Source organism: Syzygium oleosum, unplaced genomic scaffold (genome assembly GCF_021117445.2).
Source record: "Syzygium oleosum isolate NSW1041296 unplaced genomic scaffold, Sole_v2.1 Sole_v2.02, whole genome shotgun sequence".
Classification (NCBI taxonomy): Eukaryota; Viridiplantae; Streptophyta; class Magnoliopsida; order Myrtales; family Myrtaceae; genus Syzygium; species Syzygium oleosum.
In genome coordinates, this window is record NW_026607486.1 from 21,666,810 (window position 1) to 21,687,926 (window position 21,117).

Below are 21,117 nucleotides of genomic sequence, written 5' to 3' on the forward strand. Positions count from 1 at the left end.
GTATCATCACTAAAAGCAGAATAATATGGGGTGCCTCAGCAAGCTAATCATCTGACAGTAAGTTCAATCATATGAAATTCGACGAAATCCTCGTCCCATTTACTAATACTGCCCAAGCATCGATGTCGGTCGCGCATTTCCAACCCACCCACAATCCTACATAACAGAAGGAACAATAATCTGCAATGCACAATCCTCTGACCAATCCTCAAACAGATTGCCCTGTGCAGACACCATATATAGAACCAGCCATTTCTACTGACCAAAACCAAAGTCTCCAGCATTCAGATACTTGCAATGGCACGCTCACGAACAGTCACAACACATCACGCATCATCAACAGGGAGAATCAAAGCAGAAGGGGCAGCGAGATTCAAAAGCAGGAATTTGATTCGGAGAAAGGTACCCAATATTTAGATTCAACATCCGACACTAATTCTTAAAAGAGTTCACAACTTTAAATTCAAGAAAGAAACCCAAAAACCCACAACGGAACCAGAGCACTCCGAGCACTCCGACGGTCCCTATCGCCGCCGACGAGGATCTACTTGGATCTCTGCCTCATCTTTCGGCGCTTCCTCTTCAACCTCCTCATGCGCTTCTTCTTCCACTGTCACGCCACCAAACAAAGCGAAAAAATGGCCAAAACAAAAACAATCAATCACCAAAATCCCACCTTTCTAATCGCAGTGAACCAGTGGCAGAAGATCGAAATTTATCGAAGTTCTAAATCGCATCGCATCTTACCTTGGCTCTCATGGTTGAAGCCGATGTGCTCCTTCGCTCCTACGCCGTCAAAAACCCTATCTCTCCCTCTCTCGTTGGCTACTGTGCAAGTACCCGATAAGATTGATATGAGAGTGCCTGTGGCGACATGATTGGTATTTATAGGAAACCCTAGCCGATTGCTTCCTGGGCTCGTGTGTTCTTCATTTGGGCCTTCGCTCAGCCCACGTTTGGCTATCTGGGTCAGGGCCTTTTGTATAGTAATTTGCAGTGACTTGCGTCGCGGCCAATTGCAATTAGCCTCTCTAGAGCTAGAGGGATCAAAATCCAGATAGACCCGTTAATTATTGGAACATTCCATCCACCCAATTCAGATCTTTTGGTGTAACATCTCTACTTGCTGTTGATTGTCTTGTTAACATTTTGGACCTGCACAGATGATTCCTCCATGCATTTCTACTCGTAGTAGCAGGTTGTCTGTCGGAAAAAGCAAGCAAGAGGCTTCTTTGATGACAGATCTCTGCGTATCGATCGCATGATTGATGCGCCGTAACATAACCCGGCATCATCCTATGCTTCTGTCATAAACTAGATCCGCCTAAATCCACACTAATGACGAAGATATGGCCACTAAAGATAAAGCCCGAATGTGCGCCACCGTCTTAATCCTGCTCGTGCGCTCGTCCTTTTCTTTTCGCAATGTATTATCATGGCAACCATAAGTGCAGGGGGGAAATGATGGAGCATCTTGTTTTGTTGCTTCTTTCTTTCTAATGTCCCATTGAAATTGTGGTGGAAAATTATGCTGCAGAAAAAATTGTTGTGGATTTGACAACCCTAGGCCACAGTAGAGCTTTCCCTTCTCAGACTTTTGGTCTTTGGATCCACATTGCATCAAATAAAGCAAAGTTAGAAATCGGTACGCTGTGGGGTTGGTCACATGATGGCCATTGCACCATAGCTTCCTGTCCTTGAGCATCATCCACATCATCCTCATCCTTACTTAGCTACTTCCTCTCCTTGGCTGGTCTTTATTTTAGGCCTCTCGTACGTTTTTGCACCAGACTGATAGTGCAAAGTACTAAATGTTGCTTGCAAAAGGGCAGATTTTTATTCCCAATTCCGGAGCAGAAATGGAAAAACATCATTCATGTGAAGAATGTAATCCAGAAACAAGAGTCCCTTCTTCAGCTATCCAATATACGAACTCGTCTGTCTCTATTATCCTATTAAACTGCACCTAGTTTTGCACTAACTGCAATTGCCCAAGATGGTTTGGCCGTACAAAGAGTCAAATCTTGAGTTGCAAGACATGGCTAAAACGAGATCAACACCAACAAACAAGCATTATCCCTCTAAATCCGATCGATTATATGAATTTTGTTATGCCGTTATGCTTGATCATGTATTAGAGGATTCGCGGTTTTATACGCATGAAGCATCGAACTTTCTTCGCGTTTCTCTCTCTCTCTAACTTTTACCTGGTCATTAACAAAGCTTTAAGCACAACTTCAACTTGATTGATGAACTTTTACAGGAAGTCCCCTCTTCCAGTTCCATCAATTGCTTTGCCTTTTTAACTCCGTACTAATGTCTGAAACACCTCCAATCCCACAAAACTTATTATATCTACTGAAGTGCCACCTGTAAGAATACACTTCCCAAATGACCAAGCAAGAAAAAAAAATCTGCATAATTGCACATGTGCAAGTACTGTCTTTCATAGGAGGACACAAATTGTAAGTAGCTATGATTGTTCTGAGTTCAGGCCATTACACAGAAAATCAGACAGAGAGAGAGAGAGAGGGAGGTTTTTCTGGGCTTGAAGAAATGGAACAGACCAACCAACCTCTCTTGCGGCATGAGTCAAAATACATAAGGGAACTGGCCAAAATCATTCATGGGTTGGATTTGGGTCAATTCTGACGAACTCTGGCCGAAACTCTCATTCACTCCACTGCAACAAGGCATGTCGTCGAAAGACACCATACCAACGTTCTCATCCATCAAGACACTTGGAGAACTCGAACTCACTGCGGGCACGGCATACCGAGCGAGACGGGCCCGAGCAATGGCTAGATCATGTTGCAGCTCGACCATCTTCCTCTGGAGCAGCGCTATGGCCCCGATGCACCCATAGACCGGGTCCCGCAGCCTCGCCTCGGCCTCGTAAGCGAGCGAATTCACCGTGTCCTCCCGCTGCTCCTCAGGGACCTCGACCAGGATCTTGCTCACATTGCTTGCCCCAAACACCTTGTGCACCTTGGCGAACTTCTTCGGCTCGTCCGACCTGAAGTACGGCGCGAAGATGCAATTCGACGTGCACTTCCTCTTCAACAGCTTGCAGGCTGCACAGGAAGAGCTCGAGCGAGGCTCATGACCCTTCATTGCTTGCTTCATTCGCATCCACTGGTCTTAATATGTCCTCATGCTTTCACTAGCGCATCACTTAAATAGCCTCTCAAATTAGTTGGACAGAGACAGAGATACATACACATACACATTACACAAACTGCTCGAGTATTTTCATCATCAACCATTCTTTTTTTATTTACTTTACGTATCGTCATGTCCTGTTAAAGTAGTTGGTTAGAGCGACACGTACGTCGCAGGCTCGAGACCTTCATGGGCCATGTTTCATTTGTCCGCTCGAGAAGCGACTTAACGATTTTTGGACTTTCGAGTGCTGACAAGACTAATCAAAACCAGCTGAAAACATTATTTGCAATTTTGATATTCTATCTGTGACCTTGCGAAGATTATTGTTGTTGTAGTTTGAAGAGGACCTCTCGTGGAAAGAGAGATTAAAAAAAGGACTAAGCGTTTTTATTGGTAGGAAGCAGGATGGGTCCAAATAATTGAGCATGGTAACATCATATGTGTACTGATAAGTTGGACAAGACATGATAGTTCATCAACCAAAGTCAAGATATTTTTTTTATTTTCCTTTTTTTCGCAAGAAAAGCAAAATTGCGTATTTTGTCATTAAAGTTGGATATATCTTTTAGAGGGATTTTTGGGAGGGAGAATCTGTTCCACTGAAAATGGAGCCAAAACTGAGGTGACATCTTTTGTGCTTATATATGCTTTCAGGTATGAACATTTTCTGTCTGCAATTTGAATATACATACGTGTATAAGATCATTATATAAACTGGTCACTGGGCAAAATTTGTACGTATACTAGTGTTTCTTAATATGTAATTGATTCGATCCAGTGAAATGGGTTTATGGTGTTTTTTTTTTTTCTCTCGATAAACGCAAGCAATATTTCAGTGAATTTCAATGGAATTGCTACACGTTGGATTGCTCTCGGCTCTCCATATATAGTAAGTTATGAGATATAAGATATCTACAAAGCTTTTTGAGGCCTGTGGATAGTCAATTGTTGTGCTCATCAAGCTCAAAAGCTACTCCCACTCCAATTAATGCGATGGGGAAAATTAGCAAACCATCCTTATCAGGGTACAGAATTACAATAAATTATTACGCAAGTCAACGAAGATAAATTATAGGAACACTACCAAAGGACATCCTCCATACACAAATAGCGCATTTCTTCGTACTTGAGAAAGCTCAACCCCCTTTTATCTTTTCGCCCTAGAATACCGACATGGCTCCGAGATCGTTAATATGAATTAACCATCATCTCTCTCGTTCGTACCCTATCAATCGATTGAAATCGACTCGATTGCTAGCTGGCTTGAGAGTAATCGATTGAAAAAGGAAAACGAGTTGGGCCGCATTGTATGAACGAGCACACGACCGAAAATTTACTTCGAATTTTCGAGAAAGGGGAAGCATTGGATAAGCGTAACTTGAAAAGAAAAAGAGGGGATGGAGAAAGAAAATCGTCACTTCAACGATTAGGTGGAAAGGGGGGGCAAATGCGGCTGAAATGATGAAATAAAAACCCTCTCATTCCCACCCCCACAAAAAAAATAAAAAAAGAAGATGAAGAAGAAGAAGAAAGGGGTTTGGCCCAATAGCCCACTTGCATCTTTTGCCTGTCGTTTTCCCCCAAAAACGAAGATCGGCTGAGGGGACACTTCCCCCACGCGCCCGGCGGGGCCCGCCCACGAGCGGATCGGAGGCACCCGATTGGGCCGTGGTGCACACGCGCCGCGGGATGCGCGAGTGAGGCGTCGCGTCGTTTGGGGGGGGGGGGGGTGGTGGTTGTGAGGAGGAGGAGGAGGAGGAGGAGGGGGAGGGCGAGATACATGATGGGCCGGCCCAATATCGCATGATTAGAAATCACACAAAGAGAGAGGGGGGTTCGAAGCATCGTGTTGGGTGGTGGTGGTGGTGGGGATGCGCTGTTGTAGCTTTGACAATGGTTGTTTCCCGCACTGTTCGTCCAACTTGAGAAGGGGAGAAGGCCGAAAAGATAGCTAAATATTAGGTACACGTTTCGACCTCTCATTGGTCACTTCTTTAAAAAAAAAAGAGAGATTGAAGAGATAGAGACGGAGACACAGAGACAGAGACAGAGACAGAGTGATTTGACTTTTCCATTTTTCCCCTTCTCTCTCTCTCTCGAAAAGGGGGAAAATATAATTCGGACGGAACGTAATAATAATAATAAGAATTAAGTGACCGAACCCCGTCGCGTCGCGTCGTCTCCTACCTTTGCCCCAACCATGGGGGCCGAGGACTTGATGACCGGCGCGACGTTCGTGCTGGCAGGGGTCGAGCGCATCGACGATGGGGATGTGGTTGGACGGGACTTTGGACTGGCGGTGAAGGGAATCGAGAGGAAGGCGGCGAGGGAGATAGCGTCGGCACGCGTTGTTCATAGTGAATGCGGGGACGATGAGGGGTTCCGTCTCCAATTGCCATGACGCTCTTTTGTAGAGGCTTCGATCGTACGTACATGTAGTCAAGTGTCATATTGCGATTTGAAGGTTTGACATCGCGTTGACACGCCATTTTCGAACGCGTGAAAGGAAGTAATATGGTTTGTGAACTTTTATTATTCGCATTCCAAAACTAAGCTCAGGAAACATCATATCATGAATTGAGAAAATCGTCCAAAAAATTTCAAACCTATTGCATTTTTTATTAATTCAGTTCTAAACCGTTTAGGTAGCGTATGATAACCATTCTGATTCTGTCCAGAACTGATTTTCTGTTCCCAGAAATAGCTTTGGACCAGAAACCCGTTTGGTAACGCAATTCCATTTTTCTATTTCCGGAACAACTTTTTGTTCCATAACCGATTCTGAACTAGAAATCAGAACCGAAAAAAGTAGGTTTTCTATTTCTAGACCAAAAATGAGAATCATTTCTAAGAGAACTCTTTCTTCAAAACACATGTTCATCTGGAAGTCACGATCTTTGAGGTGGGAAAAAAAATCAAAAAATCAAAAATTTCAAAACTTCACAGAATGGTTTAGAATCTGTGGCTACCCACTTTGAGCGAAATTTAAAATTTTTTAGGTGCCGAAAAAAATAAAAAAAAATCAAAAATTTCAAAATTTCACAAAATGGCTTAGAATACCTATGGCCACCCACTTTGAGCGAAATTTAATTTTTTTTAGATGCCAAAAAAAAATATAAAATAATCAAAAAATATATAATTTAAAAACTTCACAGAATGTCTTAGAATACCTGTGGCCACCCAATTTGAGCGAAATTTAATTTTTTTAGGTGTCGAAAAAAATAAAAAAAAGCAAAAAATAAAAAATTTCAAAACTTCACAGAATGGCTTAGAATTCCTGTGGCCACCCACTTTGAGCGAAATCTAATTTTTTTTAGATGCCAAAAAAAATAAAAATAAGCAAAAAAGCAAAAATTTCAAAACTTCATAGAATGGCTTAAAATACCTGTGGCCACCCATTTTGAGCGAATTTTTATTCTTTTTATGTGCCTAAAAAAATAAAAATAAAAACAAAAAAGCAAAATATTTAAAATTTCACAGAATGGCTTAGAATACTTGTGGCCATCCACTTTAAGCGAAATTTAAAATTTTTTAGCTGCCGAAAAAAGTAAAAAAATAAAAAATTTCAAAACTTCACATAATTGCTTAGAATACCCGTGACCACCCACTTTGAGCGAAATTTAATTTTTTTTAGGTGCCAAAAAAAAATAATCAAAAAAGCAAAAAATTCAAAAATTCACATAATGGCTTAGAATACCTGTGGCCATCAACTTTGAATGAAATTTTATTTTTTTTAGGTGCCGAAAAAAAGAAAAAAAATCAAAAAATCAAAAATTTCAAAACTTCACAAAATGGCTTAGAATACATATGGCCATCCACTTTGAGTGAAATTTAATTTTCTTTAGGTGCCGAAAAAAAATTTAAAAATAAAAAAATAAAAAATACCATTTGGGCACCTAAAAAAATTAAATTTCACTCAAAGTGGGTGGCTAGAGGCATTCTAAGTCATTCTGTGAAGTTTTAAAATTTTTTATTTTTTTATGTTTTTATTATTTTTCGGCATCTAAAAAATTTTAAATTTCACTCAAAGTGGGTGGCCACAGATATTATAAGTCATTTTGTGAAGTTTTGAAATTTTTGATTTTTTGCTTTTTTTTTCACCTCAAAAAATTAAAATTTCACTCAAAGTGGGTGGCCACAAGTATTCTAAGCAATTCTGTGAAGTTTTGAAATTTTTGAGTTTTTGAATTTTTTTGGGCACCTTAAAAAATTTAAATTTCACTCCAAGTGGGTGGCCACATGTATTCTAAACTATTCTGTGAAGTTTTGAAATTTTTGATTTTTTGATTTTTTTTGGGCACCTAAAAAAATTTAAATTTCACTAAAAAGTGGGTGGCCACAGGTATTCTAAGGGTGCGTTTGGTACAGCATTTGGAATGCTACTTTGGGAATGCAAATGCCTTTGGGTGGAAGCCCTTTAGGAAAAATGCAAATGGCGTTTGGTAAAAACTCATTTGCAAAGCTATTTTGACCCAAGTAGTGTTTGGTTAATTTTTTTTACAAATGGGCTTTGAGAGGGTTTTTTTTTAAAAAAGGCAAAAATACCCTTCGCCGGCTCCGGCGAAGGGCTACGGCTCCGGCGAAGGGCTACGGCCGCCGGCGGAAGGGCTACACCGCCGCCGGCGAGCCGGATCTGGCGCCGGGCGGCCGTCGCCCGTCAGCCGAGCGACCCCGGCGAGGGACGCCGACCTCGGGCGACGAGGCCCGAGGTCGCGCGACCTCGGGCCGACGGCCGCCCTGGGTCGCGCGACCCGGGCCGACGGCCGCCCGGGTCGCGCGACCCCAGCCGACGGCCGCCTGGGTCGCGCGACCCCAGCCGACGGCCGCTGGGTCGCGACCCAGGCCGACGGCCGCCTGGGTCGCGAGACCCCAGTGCCGACGGCCGCCCGGGTCGCGAGACCCAGGCCGACGGCCGCCCTGGGTCGCGAGACCCAGGCCGACGGCCGCCTGGGTCGCGAGACCCCAGCCGACGGCCGCCTGGGTCGCGACCCAGCCGACGGCCGCTGGGTCGCGACCCCAGCCGACGGTCGCTCGAGGTCGCGGGACCCGGCGGCCGCACTGGGCGTCGCCCGACCCCGAGCGGCCGCGCTGGGCGATCGCGACCCGGCGGCCGTCGCTGGGTCGGGCGACCTCGCCGGACCTTCGCCGTCGCCGGCCCTTTGCCTCGCCGGAGTCCCTTTGGTGAAGAAGATGAACAAGAACGAGAGGGCAAAGCTGGAATATTGAAATTTGAGTGAGGGTAGTTTGGGAAGTATAAAAATGATTTTGGCATTTGGTTCAAGGCTGAAAGTCCAAAGCTAGTCCTGATAGCATTGGGCTTTCAGCATTGAAAATGCTAGTTTTGAGCATTTTCAATGCTCAATGCTAACCGTTTGGTTCAGCATTTTTGGGAAGGGGCTTTCGGGGCTGAAAGCCCCTTCCCAATGCTGTACCAAACGCAACCTAAGTCATTCTATGAAGTTTTGAAATTTTTGATTTTTTTATTTTTTTTTAAAAAATTCAACAAATTTCCTATTTTCCCGAAATCTGAATTTTTTTATTTTTTGGAAATTATGATGAATTATTCTAGAATTTTTCAATTTTTTTGGATTTTTTGAATTTTTTTGAGATTTTTAGGAATTTTTTGGATTTTCTAATTATTTTTATTCCATTTCTAAAAAAATGGATTTTTGTTCCTGGAAATAGAATTTTGTGTTGTTTATCAAACGGGTTTTTGTTTCAGGAAATAGAAATTTTATGCTGTTATCAAACGGGTTTCTGTTCCAGAAATAGAAATTTTTTGTCGTTATCAAACGGGTTTCTTTTCTTATGAACTCATCCTGGAACCATAAATAGAAAAATCTATTTCTGTTTCAGGAACTCATTCTGGAACAGAATGGTTATCATTCGCTATCTTAGTTGTGCCAATTGAAACACAAATATTTTCACATTTTACCAATTTTGAGTCAATCCGTTCAATTTTCCAATTTTGATCGGAAATTGTTGACATGGACGCTGGCTGCCCTGCATGGTATGACTTGCTCTGACATAGATAAAATTTAATAATATTTTAATATTTTTTCAAATATATATTTTTTCTTTTTTCTTTTTTTTTCTTTTCTTCTCTTTTCCTTCTTTACTTTTTTTGTTTTTCCCTTTTTCCCTCCGCCACGGCTCATGGATGGCCGACATAGGGAAAAAGAAAAAAGAAAAGAAGAGAATAGGAAACAAAAGAGAAGAAAAGAAAAAAAGGAAAAAAATAATAAATATTATTAAAAATTGTCAATGTCAGCACCGATCGTGGCACGTAAGATGATTGGCGTTCACATCAGTGATTTCCTGCTAAAATTAGCCGGACGGACTCAATTGGCAAAACTTAAAAAGATTTAATACTCAATTGGTATAATTAAAAGGTTTAAGATTGAATTGGCAAAAGTATAATAGATGCAGGACTTTTTGTATAATTTTCCGGTCATTAATCTATACTTGTAATGCTAGTAGCACTAACCAAAGATATGAAGACCAATTATATATCGATAATTTATTAGTGACAACTTTAAGCAAGCAATCCTTCAAGTGTCCAATAGTCTCCATTCTCTTCACTTTATAAATCGATTCTATAAATAAGAACATATCCCTCCACTCATGTCACGAGTCGTTGTGTAATCACAGAGGATTTATGAGGCCAAGGGGCGTAAGATGGCGGCGGGAGGACTGCCGCCGGTGCACAGACGGAGGGGAAGCATATTGCCGAGCCGGCGGTTGCTGCAGCGGGCGGCTCTGCGAGGACCGGCAAAACCGCGACTCTCAGGCCTACAAGACCAACCTCACGTCCCTGGTCTCCAATTTGCAATCCACCCTCGACGACACCCCCGTCACAGACACGATCCAAAACCTACACAAATATGGTCAGTTGGGCACTTTTAAGGTCTTTGGTCTGAATCTACTACCATTAATCAAAACTTGTAATTGCAGAAATTTTGCCGAAACGCAGGTGGCTTCACCGCTAATCGACATTTACGTGTATATGGTGTAGGATTTGATGCTATGCTACGAGGATGCCGCGGCGCGGGGCCATTGGAGACGGGTTCTCTCTGCGGATGGACCCGTATTGCCGACATGCCCTGACGCTTCCAATTTCCTCTTCCGGGACTCTGTACACCTGACCGGAGCCGCTTACTCCTACCTTTTCAAGCATTCGCAACCAACCATGCTAATTTAGAAATTTAATTTGAATGAGCCAGATATTCTCTTGTTTCGCTGATAAATCTAAACAGTGCCATCTGCAAAAAAAAGAGTGCCGTCATGTTTACTGCATTACACGTTTCTTAGTACTTCGAACTCTGTATTTGGCAAGAAATCGAAGAAAAATGAAGAAATCAAAGGGAGCACATATGTAAGGATAGATAAATTTTCTTCCATATGTTTATAAAGAAACGTGTGTATGATTCGTTCAGTAATACAGCAGCCAAAACAGAAAAAAAAACAGAGCGCCTTGGGACACATCTCAATACACACTCGCATTTTGACCATAAGTAAAAGGCCAATCGAAAGAAAGTGATGATGAAAAGTCGTAGAGAAATAATGAGAGACGAACTAATGATGGAACTCTTGTGAGAAAAACCAACTCATTAATCGATTAAGCGTGTGTCCCTTCCGGAGGGCAATATGAGGGGCGGAAAGCCAACGGCCCTGCGGCGTAAACGACAGCGTTGTACTCCTTCCTGTACAGCGTCTTGTTCTCGTAGTGGAGCGGGGCCCCGTACATCCCATAGTTGATGTTGGACAAGAGGTTGCATTCCTCCTGGGGCGACGAGACGAGCTTGATGCGGCAAGCATGGAGCGGGTGGTCCAGGATGGGGTGGCTCATCTCATAGCCAGTGAGCTCGGCATAGAAGTAGCCGCTCTCCTCTGTCTGGAAGGTCTTGTAGTAGGTGACGCGGTTCTTGTAGTTCTTGCAGACGACGCTGACCTTTGCCGAGCCGAGGGGCTTCGCCTCCGACAGGGACCAGGTGCCGGAGTACTTGCAGCTCTGGCAGTAGACCATGCCCTCGACGATGACTTCCACGGGCTTGGGGACGGTCTTGCTGGGGACGTGCTTGTCGGTCGCCGAAGCGGAGGAGATCGACGCTAGTAGGAGGAGGATGAGGGAGGACAACATGATGGTGAGCTTGGTGTAAGCCATCCTTCTTTGTTAGAGAGGAGTTTCTTGTTTGTGTTATATTAAGAAGAGAAGTTGCCGAGATGAGTGAAGTGTCAAGGAAATTGGAGAGATTTATATAGTTTTTGCTAGTCGGCTGATTTAGGGGTCGTGGCAACCACAATGTCGTATTACATGGGATGCACTCCGCATTTTCTAAGCCATTACATGAAGCCCACCATCGAAAATAGTGTTGCTGTTATGGGTGTGGTTTGCATGTCAAGTTTCGGTCTCAAATACATGGAACCATATATTTGGTACATATGATAAAAGGAGTTTGGTCGCAAATGACTCGTATATCATATGTAGGTTCGACATTTGATCATTTACCCTAGTACCCGATTATGATCAAATGTTAAACATGAACTGTCAACTTATCTTCAAGTGTGATATTCGAATTTTGTAATCGTATTAAATTATGTCATTGAAGAATACTAAAGTTTTGCTCTTTATGCTATAAAACTTTTCTATATATGTTAAATGTGTTTGAGTTTGTGTTCCTCTCTGATTTGCCAAATAATCTCGTTCAATATCAGAAATTGCCAACCTAGAATGTCATGTGCTCTTTCAAAACTGCTTTGGAAAGCAGAATTTTTGCTTTTTCTAATTCAAATCGATTCATGACAGTGATTCAGGTCAGCCGAAAGAAATTTTACACAAATGGAACTTATAGCAACATAATTGATGGACTTCAAATCTAGGGTTTAGGTTGCGTTTGGCAATCACTTTGCCAAAGGCCCTTAGCCAAATGCTAAGGCGTCTAGCAAATTTTTTTGGAAAGTTTTGGTGAAATGCACTACATTTCTAAAGTCCTTTAGGTCCCTTAACTCAAGACAGCCTCGCCGCATCTTTACGCTTTAGCATTCTAATATATTTCTTTTCTTCCATTGTTGTCCTCGCCATATTTTTGAAATTTCGAAAATGGCCTCACCATTTTCCACCTCATACGACCTGCTAGAGACGCTAGGCAACCCCTTTATGAGGTTGCATGACCCCAAGCGATGGCCGTTGGTGCTAGATATGGCTCGTTGGCAGCTTGAGCCCTTTGTCATCATAGGGTGAAGGGTTTGAGTTCATTTTTTTTTTTAAATAACAAAAGTCATTTATAAGTGTGATTTTTCTAAACATCATTTAAACCTAAGTTGCTTCGCAATGCATTTTCAAATTACACTTCACCAAATCTTATTTGCATTTCGAAAAATCCCTTCCACGGCCGTGCGGACGATCTTGTTGGGGACGATCTTGTCGGCACCGATGCGAAGGAGATCAGCATCCGTACAATTGATTTAGAAGTTTTTCGGTAATTATCCCCTTTCATGGCCCCCCACGTGGAACTAGCATGATACTTTTAATCTGAAAGCAACGGGCATTGTTGCATTAGAATTGTGTTTGTCAACACAACACTAGCCTTATCCTTTTCATTGAACGAATGTCAACGAATGTTATGAAAGGATTTGAACTAGAAAAAGCAAACACGCTCCTCTCCAAAGTAGTTTTCGAAAGAGCACGACATTCTGGGCTGGTAATTTCTGATATTGAATGAGATTATTTGGCAAATCTGAGAGTGACCCAAACTCAAACACATTTAACATATATCCCTAAGTTTTATAGCATAAAGAGCAAAATTTTAGTATTATTCAATGACACGATTTAATACTATTACAAAATTCGAATATCACACGTGAAGATAAGTTGCTAGCTCATGTTTAACATTCGATCATAATCGGGTACTAGGGTAAATGATCAAATGTCGAACCTACATATGATATACGAGTCATTCGCGACCAAACTCCTTTTATCATATGTACCAAAAATATGGTTCCATGTATTTGAGACCCAAACTTGACATGCAAACCACACCCATAACAGCAACGGCTATCATCAATAGTGGGCTTCATGTAATGGCTTAGAAAATGCGGAGTGCTTCCCATGGTAATGCGACATTGTGGTTGCCACGACCCCTAAATCAACAGACTAGCAAAAACTATATAACTCTCTCCAATTTCCTTGACACTTCACTCATCTCGGCAACTTCTCTTCTTATCTAACACAAACAAGAAACTCCTCTCTAACAAAGAAGGATGGCTTACACCAAGCTCACCATCATGTTATCCTCCCTCATTCTCCTCCAACTAGCGTCGATCTCCTCCACATCGGCGACCGACAAGCACGTCCCCAGCAAGACCGTCCCCAAGCCCGTGGAAGTCATCGTCGAGGGCATGGTCTACTGCCAGAGCTGCAAGTACTCCGGCACCTGGTCCCTGTCGGAGGCGAAGCCCCTCGGCTCGGCAAAGGTCAGCGTCGTCTGCAAGAACTACAAGAACCGCGTCACCTACTACAAGACCTTCCAGACAGAGGAGAGCGGCTACTTCTATGCCGAGCTCACTGGCTATGAGATGAGCCACCCCATCCTGGACCACCCGCTCCATGCTTGCCGCATCAAGCTCGTCTCGTCGCCCCAGGAGGGATGCAACCTCTTGTCCAACATCAACTATGGGATGTACGGGGCCCCGCTCCACTACGAGAACAAGACGCTGTACAGGAAGGAGTACAACGCTGTCGTTTACGCCGCAGGGCCGTTGGCTTTCCGCCCCTCATATTGCCCTCCGGAAGGGACACACGCTTAATCGATTAATGAGTTGGTTTTTCTCACAAGAGTTCCATCATTAGTTCGTCTCTCATTATTTCTCTACGACTTTTCATCATCACTTTCTTTCGATTAGCCTTTTACTTATGGTCAAAATGCGAGTGTGTATTGAGATGTGTCCCAAGGCGCTCTGTTTTGTTCTGTTTTGGCTGCTGTATTACTGAACGAATCATACACATGTTTCTTTATAAACATATGGAAGAAAATTTATCTATCCTTACATATGTGCTCCCTTTGATTTCTCCAATTTTCTTCGCTTTCTTGCCAAATAGAGAGTTCGAAGTACTAAGAAACGGGGTAATACAGTAAACATGACGGCACTGTTTAGATATATCAGCGAAACAAGAGAATTTAGATACATACAAACTAATGAAGTAAAAAGGAATTAGGGCTCATTCTAATTAAATTTCTAAATAAGCATGGTCTGCTGCAAAAACTTGAAATGGTAGGAGTAAGCGGTTCCGGTCAGGTGTACAGAGTCCCAGAAGAGGAAATTGGAAGCATCGGGGCACGTCAGCGATACGGGTCCGCAGAGAGAACCCGTCTCCAATGGCATGGTTTGCATGAAGCCCACTGTCAATAATGTTTTGCTGTTATGGGTATGGTTTGCATGTCAGGGTTTCGGTTTTAGATACATAAATTATGTTTTTGGCTGAATATCAGAATTTTCTGGCATATGACTCGTATATGTAGGTTCAACATTTGATCATTTAGCCTAGTCCTGACTAATTTGAGGTTAAACGTGGGCAGGTAATTCATATTCACGTGTGATATTCGGAGTTTGTAATCCTATACAATTATATCATTGAACTATAGTTTTGTTAGCACTACCAGATTTGCCAATTAATCATGTCAAGTATCAAAAATTGCCAACCCAGAATGTCATGTGTGTTAGTGGTCTGCCCTAAGAATCAATCAAGGTTGATACTCTAATATTAGTTGTGGATTAGGTTGTGTCGGAAAACCGATCTTCACTATACTTAGGTAGTCATAATGTGTTGCTAGAGACCGCTTATGACTTGTGGGCCAAAAAGAGTTTTGAGTACACTGCTAATGTTTAGTGAACCTACATGGTCGCACACAATAGCGAACGGACTTAATATTGTCTGTGCGCCTTGATCTACTTAAGAAGTAGATTTTAATTTATTCTCCTATTTAAATTATCTATGCGGTCGTACGCGTTATGAGATAACGATTAAACATACGATTGAAGGTGGACAGTTTGGCGGGCCCAAATAGCCCGGCCCACTTCTTTTAATTCCGCTAGATAATGAGGCTGTATAAATAGATAGAGAATCGTTCTCTGTCTAGGGTTTTTCGATAGAGTATCGAAAATCAAAAAGCGTTCAAGAAAAGGAACTTCAAGATCTTTCGCTAGCACGTGGATCGTTGGAGAATTCCGTTCGTGTGTGTGGATACCGGTAGAGGCACAACACTTGGGGCGCTAATCCAGACACAATCGGTTGCCGATTTATCTTCGATTTGCAAAAGGTACGTATCGAACTTTCGTCTCGATTTCAATATACACATGGATCCTGTCTAGGGTTCTATATTCCGCTGCGTTGTTTTCGTTGATGAACCCTACAATGTGTTCTTTCGAAACTACTTTGGAAAGCAGAATTTGCTTTCTCAAATGCATGACATCCGCTCAGGACAGCTAAAACAAACTCCACACATATTGAGTGTACTGCATATAATTGATGCACTGTAACTGTAGCGTTTAGTATCTCACAGCTTGATCTATCTATTGGGTTAACCAAGATCATCCGTGATTGCCTGAATCAAGATGGCATTGAGTCATTCACAGGATGAAATGGGAACTGCTTGTTTTTCCAATCTCGTTCAGTGTTTCTTTACAAGCTTAAAAACTCAGAAATGTCTGAGAGATTAGTGAAAAGAGGAAGGCTCGTGTAATGCAACAATGCCTGTTGCTTTCAGGTTAAGAAATACGTGCTTACTAGTTACGGTGCAAATTTTCAAGCATTTTTCGTTTTGACCACCTCAAGTCCTAGGGCCGGAGATCATTTTTGGTGGTGATGATCCCACGATGTGATTCTAAATCAACGAAATTACAAAAGTTACTAATTGACACCGCGCTACAAAGTCCATTGGATTCCGCTTTAATTTTGCTTTCCAAGGTTTATAGCTTTGATGCGGTGACTGGTTGTTCCTCCATTCTTTGGGTCCAACCCCAGTTGAGACAACATAACCAGACACAAGTAAAAGGAAAGAATCAACACCAGCGTGGACCTCACAAGATCAGCAGCCACAGCTAAGTGAGAAGGCTAGAAAGAGAGCAATGCAGTGCTCAGAAAAAGGCAAAACTTTTTACTCAGGATTCTTCAGATCTTCGTGCTTCTGGTGTGTGCTTCAACAGATCCCTATGAAGAGCACGACCAACGAAAGAATAAGACAACTAACCTAATTTTTCTACATTCATACAAGGCGAGTGTTTCATCTGTCACCTGAATTTTCACAAGCCATCGATTATCCTGTTAACATCCCCTTCACTTCAATTACGTACATAGCCTAAGAATAACACACCACCCACTTGTAGATTTGAGCAAATCAACTCTTATTTATTGCACAAAAACTTCAAAATACTTTTCATGTCCTTACTAACACCTCAAGAAGGGGGAAAGTGTGAGAAAAGTTATAAACTTATTGTATTTGTGCCAATTTAGACATAAGCCTTTTTAATTATACAAATTTAGTCATAAATGACCAAGAGTCAATTTAGTCATTCCAGTTAATTTTGGCCGAATATTACTGATATGAACGCTGACCGATCTACGTGACACTGTCAATGATGACATGGAAAATTTTAATAATATTCTCCTTTTTTTCTTTATTTTTCTCTCTTGTTTCCTCATTTTTTTTGCGGTGGTCAGCACGACCATCGCTGGTGAGGTTGCTCTCACCAGATTTGGCAAGCCCAGGCGTCGCTTGGGTGAGGATTGGCCTCATTGGGCGTCACTTGGGCGAGGGTTGGCCTCGCCTTGCTTGGGCTCGCAAGATCTATCGAGGGCGGCCTTGCAAGCACTCACCCTAGTGAGGCTGACCCTTGCCGACCATGGTCGTGCCGGCCACCGAAGAGAGAGGAGGAAAAAAAGAGAGAGAAAAAAAAGAAAGGAAAAAAGAAAATTATTATTAAAAAATATCTACGTCAACACCAGTTGTGCCATTTAGGCTAGCCGACGTCCAAGTTAGCAATATCTGACCAAAATTAACTGAAATGACTGCATAGGTTTAGGATTAAATTAGCATCAATACAATATGTTTACGACTTTTCAAAACACTTTTCCCCCTCGAGAAGAGATTATTGGTCATTATTTCAATATAATGATCCTTGTCCTAGGTTTATTAAGAGAGTTAATTATCTCGTGGTGTTACCAAGTCAAAAGCCAATTATGACAACCATCATCCTGGAAAATGGTTCCTCTTCCCCGCGGTATACGAGAAGATGGACGAAATTCTTGTGATTTACTTTTGATAAGAGTGCCAATCCACAAGTATCATCAGAAGAAAAAGTCATTTGATCTGTTTAACTGGAAAGGCTATTACTAATACAGCAGCGAAAACAGAACGCCTTGGGACACATCTGAGGACACACTCGCATCTTCACCATAAGTAAAAGGCTGATTGAAAGAAAGTGATGCTGAAAAGTCGTAGAGAATAATGAGAGACGAACTGATGATCGAACTCTCTGAGAAAAACCGACTGATTAACTGATTAAGCGTGTCTCTTCCGGAGGGCAATAGGAGGGGCGGAAAGCCAACGGCCCCGCGGAGTAAACGACCGCCTCGTACTCCTTCCCATACAGCCTCTTGTCCTCGTAGCGGAGCGAGGCCCCGTACATCCCATAGTTGATATTGGACAGGAGGTTGCACCCCGCGAGAGGCGACGAGACGAGCTTGACGTGGCAAGCATGGAGCGGGTGGTCCAGGATGGAGTGGCTCATCTCGAAGCCCTTGAGCTCGGCGTAGAAGTAGCCGCTCTCCGAGGTCTGGAAGGACTTGTAGTAGGTGACGCGGTTCTTGTAGTTCTTGCAGACGACACTGACCTTGGCCGAACCGAGGGGATTCGCCTCCGCCAGGGACCACGTGCCGGAGTACTTGCAGCTCTGGCAGTAGACCATGCCCTCGACGACGACCTCCATGGCCTTGGGGACAGTCTTGCCGGGGACGTGCTTGTAGGTCGCCGAAGCGGAGGAGATCGACACTAGTAGGAGGAGGATGAGGGAGGACAGCATGATGGTGAGCTTGAAGTAAGCCATCCTTCTCTGTTAGAAAGGAGTTTCTTGTTTGTGTTAGACAAGAAGAGGAGTTGTCGAGATGAGTCAAGTGTCAAGGAAATTGGACAGATTAATATAGTTTTTGCTAGTCGGTTGATTGAGGGATCGTGGCAACCACAATGTCGTATTACATGGGAAGCACTTTGCATTTTTTAAGCCATTACATGAAGCCCATCATCATCGATGAAAGTGTTGCTGTTATGGATATGGCTTGCATGTCAGGGTTTCGGTCGTAGATAAATGGAACCATGTTTTTCGGTAAATTTGATAAAAGGAGTTTGCTCGGAAACGACTTGTCTATCATTTGTAGGTTCGGCATTCAATCATTTAGCTTAGTCCCCGACTAATAAAATGTTAAACATGGACCAGCAACTTAGGTTCACATACAATATTCGAATTTTGTAATCGGATTGAATCGTGTCATTGAAGAACGCTAAAGTCTTGCTCTTTATGCGGGAAAAGTGCTGAATAAGTCCTAAACCTTTTGAGAAAGTGTCAATTTAGTCATAAACCTATTTTTGGTGCCAATTGAGTCCTAAACCTTTTGATATAGTGCCAATCCAGTCCTTTTGGCCGGATTTTGCTGACGTGGACGTCGGCCGGCCAGCGACCGGTCACTGGAGCTGACTTGGACAAAATTTAATAATATTTTAATATTTTTTTGAATTTTTTTTTCTTTTTTTCTTCTCACTCTTCCTCCAGCCTGTCGCCGGAGCGGCGACCGGCCGGAGGGCGAGCCACGCCGGCCACTGGCGAGGCTCGCCCTCGCCGGCGACGGCGAAGGCGAGCCTCGCCATGGCTGGGCGAGGCTCGACCTCGCCCGAATCCCGGCGAGGTTGAGCCTCGCTGGCAGCTGGGCAAGGCCCGACCTCGCCAGATCCGACGAGGTCGAGCCTCGCCTAGTCATGGCGAGGCTCGCCGGCCCTCGCCATGGCGGGCGAGGGTCGACCTAGCCGAGATCCGGCGAGGTCGGGCCTCGCCCGCCCTCGCCCGGACCTCGCGACCTCGGCGAGGGGCCGAGCGAGGCTCGCCCGGCAGGCAGGCGAGGCAGGACTGGCCGGATGCGGCGAGGTCGACCCTCGCCCGGCCATGGCGAGGCCGGCGAGCCTCGCCGGCCAATGTGAGGCTCACCCTCGCCGGATCTCCGGCGAGGTCGGGCCTCGCCCGGCCGCCGGCGAGGCTCAACCTTGCCAAATCCGGCGAGGTCGAGCCTCGCCCAGCCATGGCGAGGCTCGCCTTCGCCGTCGCCGGCGAGGGCGAGCCTCGCCAGTGGCCGACGTGGCTCGCCCTCCGGCCGGCAAGGTTGCCTGGCCTCCGGCCGGTCGCCGCTCCGGCGACCGGCTGGAGGAAGAGGGAGAAGAAAAAAAAAAGAAGAAAAAAAGAAAAAAAAGAAAAAAAATATTAAAATATTATTAAATTTTGTCCACGTCAGCACCGGTGACCGGTCGCCGGCCGGCCGACGTCCACGTCAGCAAAATCCGGCCAAAAGGACTGAATTGGCACTATATCAAAAGGTTTAGGACTCAATTGGCACTAAAAATAGGTTTAGGACTAATTTGACACTACCCCAAAAGGTTTAGGATTTATTCGGCACTTTTCCCCTCTTTATGCTATAAGACTTTCGTACGCGCGTGTCCCTCTCTGATTTGCCAAATATATCAAGATATTACCAACCCAAAATGTCGTGTTCTCTTTCGAAAACTACTTTGGAAAGGAGAATTTTCGCCTTTTCTAATTCCAATGCATTCGTGACATTCTTTCAATGAATGAAAAGGATAAGGCAACTGTTGTGTTGACAAACACAATTCTAATGCAACAATGCCCGTTGCTTTCAGATTAAAAGTATCATGCTTACTAATTACAGGGAGTTCCACGTGGGGGCTATTAAAGAAGATAATTACCAAAAAAGTTATAAATATATTATACGAATGTCGATTCAATTATAAACTTTTTAATTTAGTCAATTTAATCCTAGACTTTTGATGATGATGCCAACCGTTCGACATGATCCGGCCGGGCCAGCACTGACATAGATAATTTCTTTATAAAATTTTTAAAATTTTGTCTTTTTTTTTTTATTTCCCTCCGCCAATCCGTGGCCTCGACAAAAGCCGTGACGCCCTCGCCTGGTCCAGGTCTTGTAAGGGTGTCATGGCCCTCGCTACGGCCGGCAAGGGCCTCAGCGAGGGCCACGAGGGCGTCCCAACCCTTGCCTTATTGCCGAGGCCGTGGACCGGCGAAGGGATATAGGAAAAACAGAAGGAAAGAAAAGAAATAAAGAAATAAATATTAACTTTTTAAAAACTTGTCCACATCAACGATTGCCGACCAAAATTGACTAGAAGGACTACATGCGCAAATCGTCAAAACATTTAGGACTAAATTGATCAAATTGAAAACTTTAATACTGAATTGGCATCTGTACAATACGTTTTAACCACGAAAAAGTCTCCAACATGGGACGAGGAGGTTAAGGAATGCTAGAAATCACCTTTTTTCTTATCAAAATGGAGCAACAGGTACATTAATCCGAGCATTTATCTTTTTGGCTATTGATCGCACGACGTAATTCTAATTCAACAAAATCACAGAAGTTAATTGACACCGCGCTATGAAGTTCATCGGTTCTACACTTCTAACTTCAATTTGCTTTCTAAAGTTCATAGCTTTTATGTGGTGGACCTGGTTGTTCCTCCATTTTCTGTGAATCCAACCCAAGTTGATACAATATAACCAGATACAAGTAAAAGGAAAGAACCAACACCAGCGTAGACCTCGCAAGATCAGCAGCCACAGCTAAACGAGAAGGCTAGAAACAGAGCAATGCAGAGC

At 43.5% G+C, this 21,117-nt stretch overlaps 4 protein-coding genes across 4 annotated transcripts; 1 reads left to right on the forward strand and 3 right to left on the reverse strand.

Moving 5' to 3' along the window:
* Window positions 1-372: 372 nt before the first annotated feature.
* Window positions 373-3,164, reverse strand: LOC115673182 (LOB domain-containing protein 21). Its single transcript, XM_030595263.2, has 2 exons — window positions 748-3,164; window positions 373-610 (listed from the first exon to the last, which is right to left on the reverse strand). The coding sequence occupies exon 1, from the start codon at window positions 3,130-3,132 to the stop codon at window positions 2,593-2,595; it is 540 nt and encodes a 179-aa protein (XP_030451123.1). The 5' UTR covers window positions 3,133-3,164; the 3' UTR covers window positions 373-610; window positions 748-2,592.
* A 7,505-nt stretch (window positions 3,165-10,669) lies between these two features.
* On the reverse strand, window positions 10,670-11,424 carry LOC115664855 (non-classical arabinogalactan protein 30-like). Its single transcript, XM_030586735.2, has one exon. It carries the CDS (start codon window positions 11,327-11,329, stop codon window positions 10,784-10,786), a length of 546 nt encoding a protein of 181 aa, XP_030442595.1. The 5' UTR covers window positions 11,330-11,424; the 3' UTR covers window positions 10,670-10,783.
* Window positions 11,425-13,225: 1,801 nt separating this feature from the next.
* On the forward strand, window positions 13,226-14,213 carry LOC115664854 (non-classical arabinogalactan protein 30-like). The gene has a single exon (XM_030586734.2). The coding sequence runs from the start codon at window positions 13,426-13,428 to the stop codon at window positions 13,969-13,971; it is 546 nt and encodes a 181-aa protein (XP_030442594.1). The 5' UTR covers window positions 13,226-13,425; the 3' UTR covers window positions 13,972-14,213.
* Window positions 14,214-17,513: 3,300 nt separating this feature from the next.
* Window positions 17,514-18,633, reverse strand: LOC115664857 (non-classical arabinogalactan protein 30-like). Its single transcript, XM_030586738.2, has one exon. It carries the CDS (start codon window positions 18,265-18,267, stop codon window positions 17,716-17,718), a length of 552 nt encoding a protein of 183 aa, XP_030442598.1. The 5' UTR covers window positions 18,268-18,633; the 3' UTR covers window positions 17,514-17,715.
* Window positions 18,634-21,117: the final 2,484 nt, after the last annotated feature.

Excerpts from the sequence above, each read along its gene's own strand:
- LOC115664854 (XM_030586734.2), top strand. The coding sequence starts at position 13,426 with ATGGCTTACACCAAGCTCACCATCATGTTATCCTCCCTCATTCTCCTC.
- LOC115664855 (XM_030586735.2), bottom strand. The coding sequence starts at position 11,329 with ATGGCTTACACCAAGCTCACCATCATGTTGTCCTCCCTCATCCTCCTC.
- LOC115673182 (XM_030595263.2), bottom strand. The coding sequence starts at position 3,132 with ATGCGAATGAAGCAAGCAATGAAGGGTCATGAGCCTCGCTCGAGCTCT.
- LOC115664857 (XM_030586738.2), bottom strand. The coding sequence starts at position 18,267 with ATGGCTTACTTCAAGCTCACCATCATGCTGTCCTCCCTCATCCTCCTC.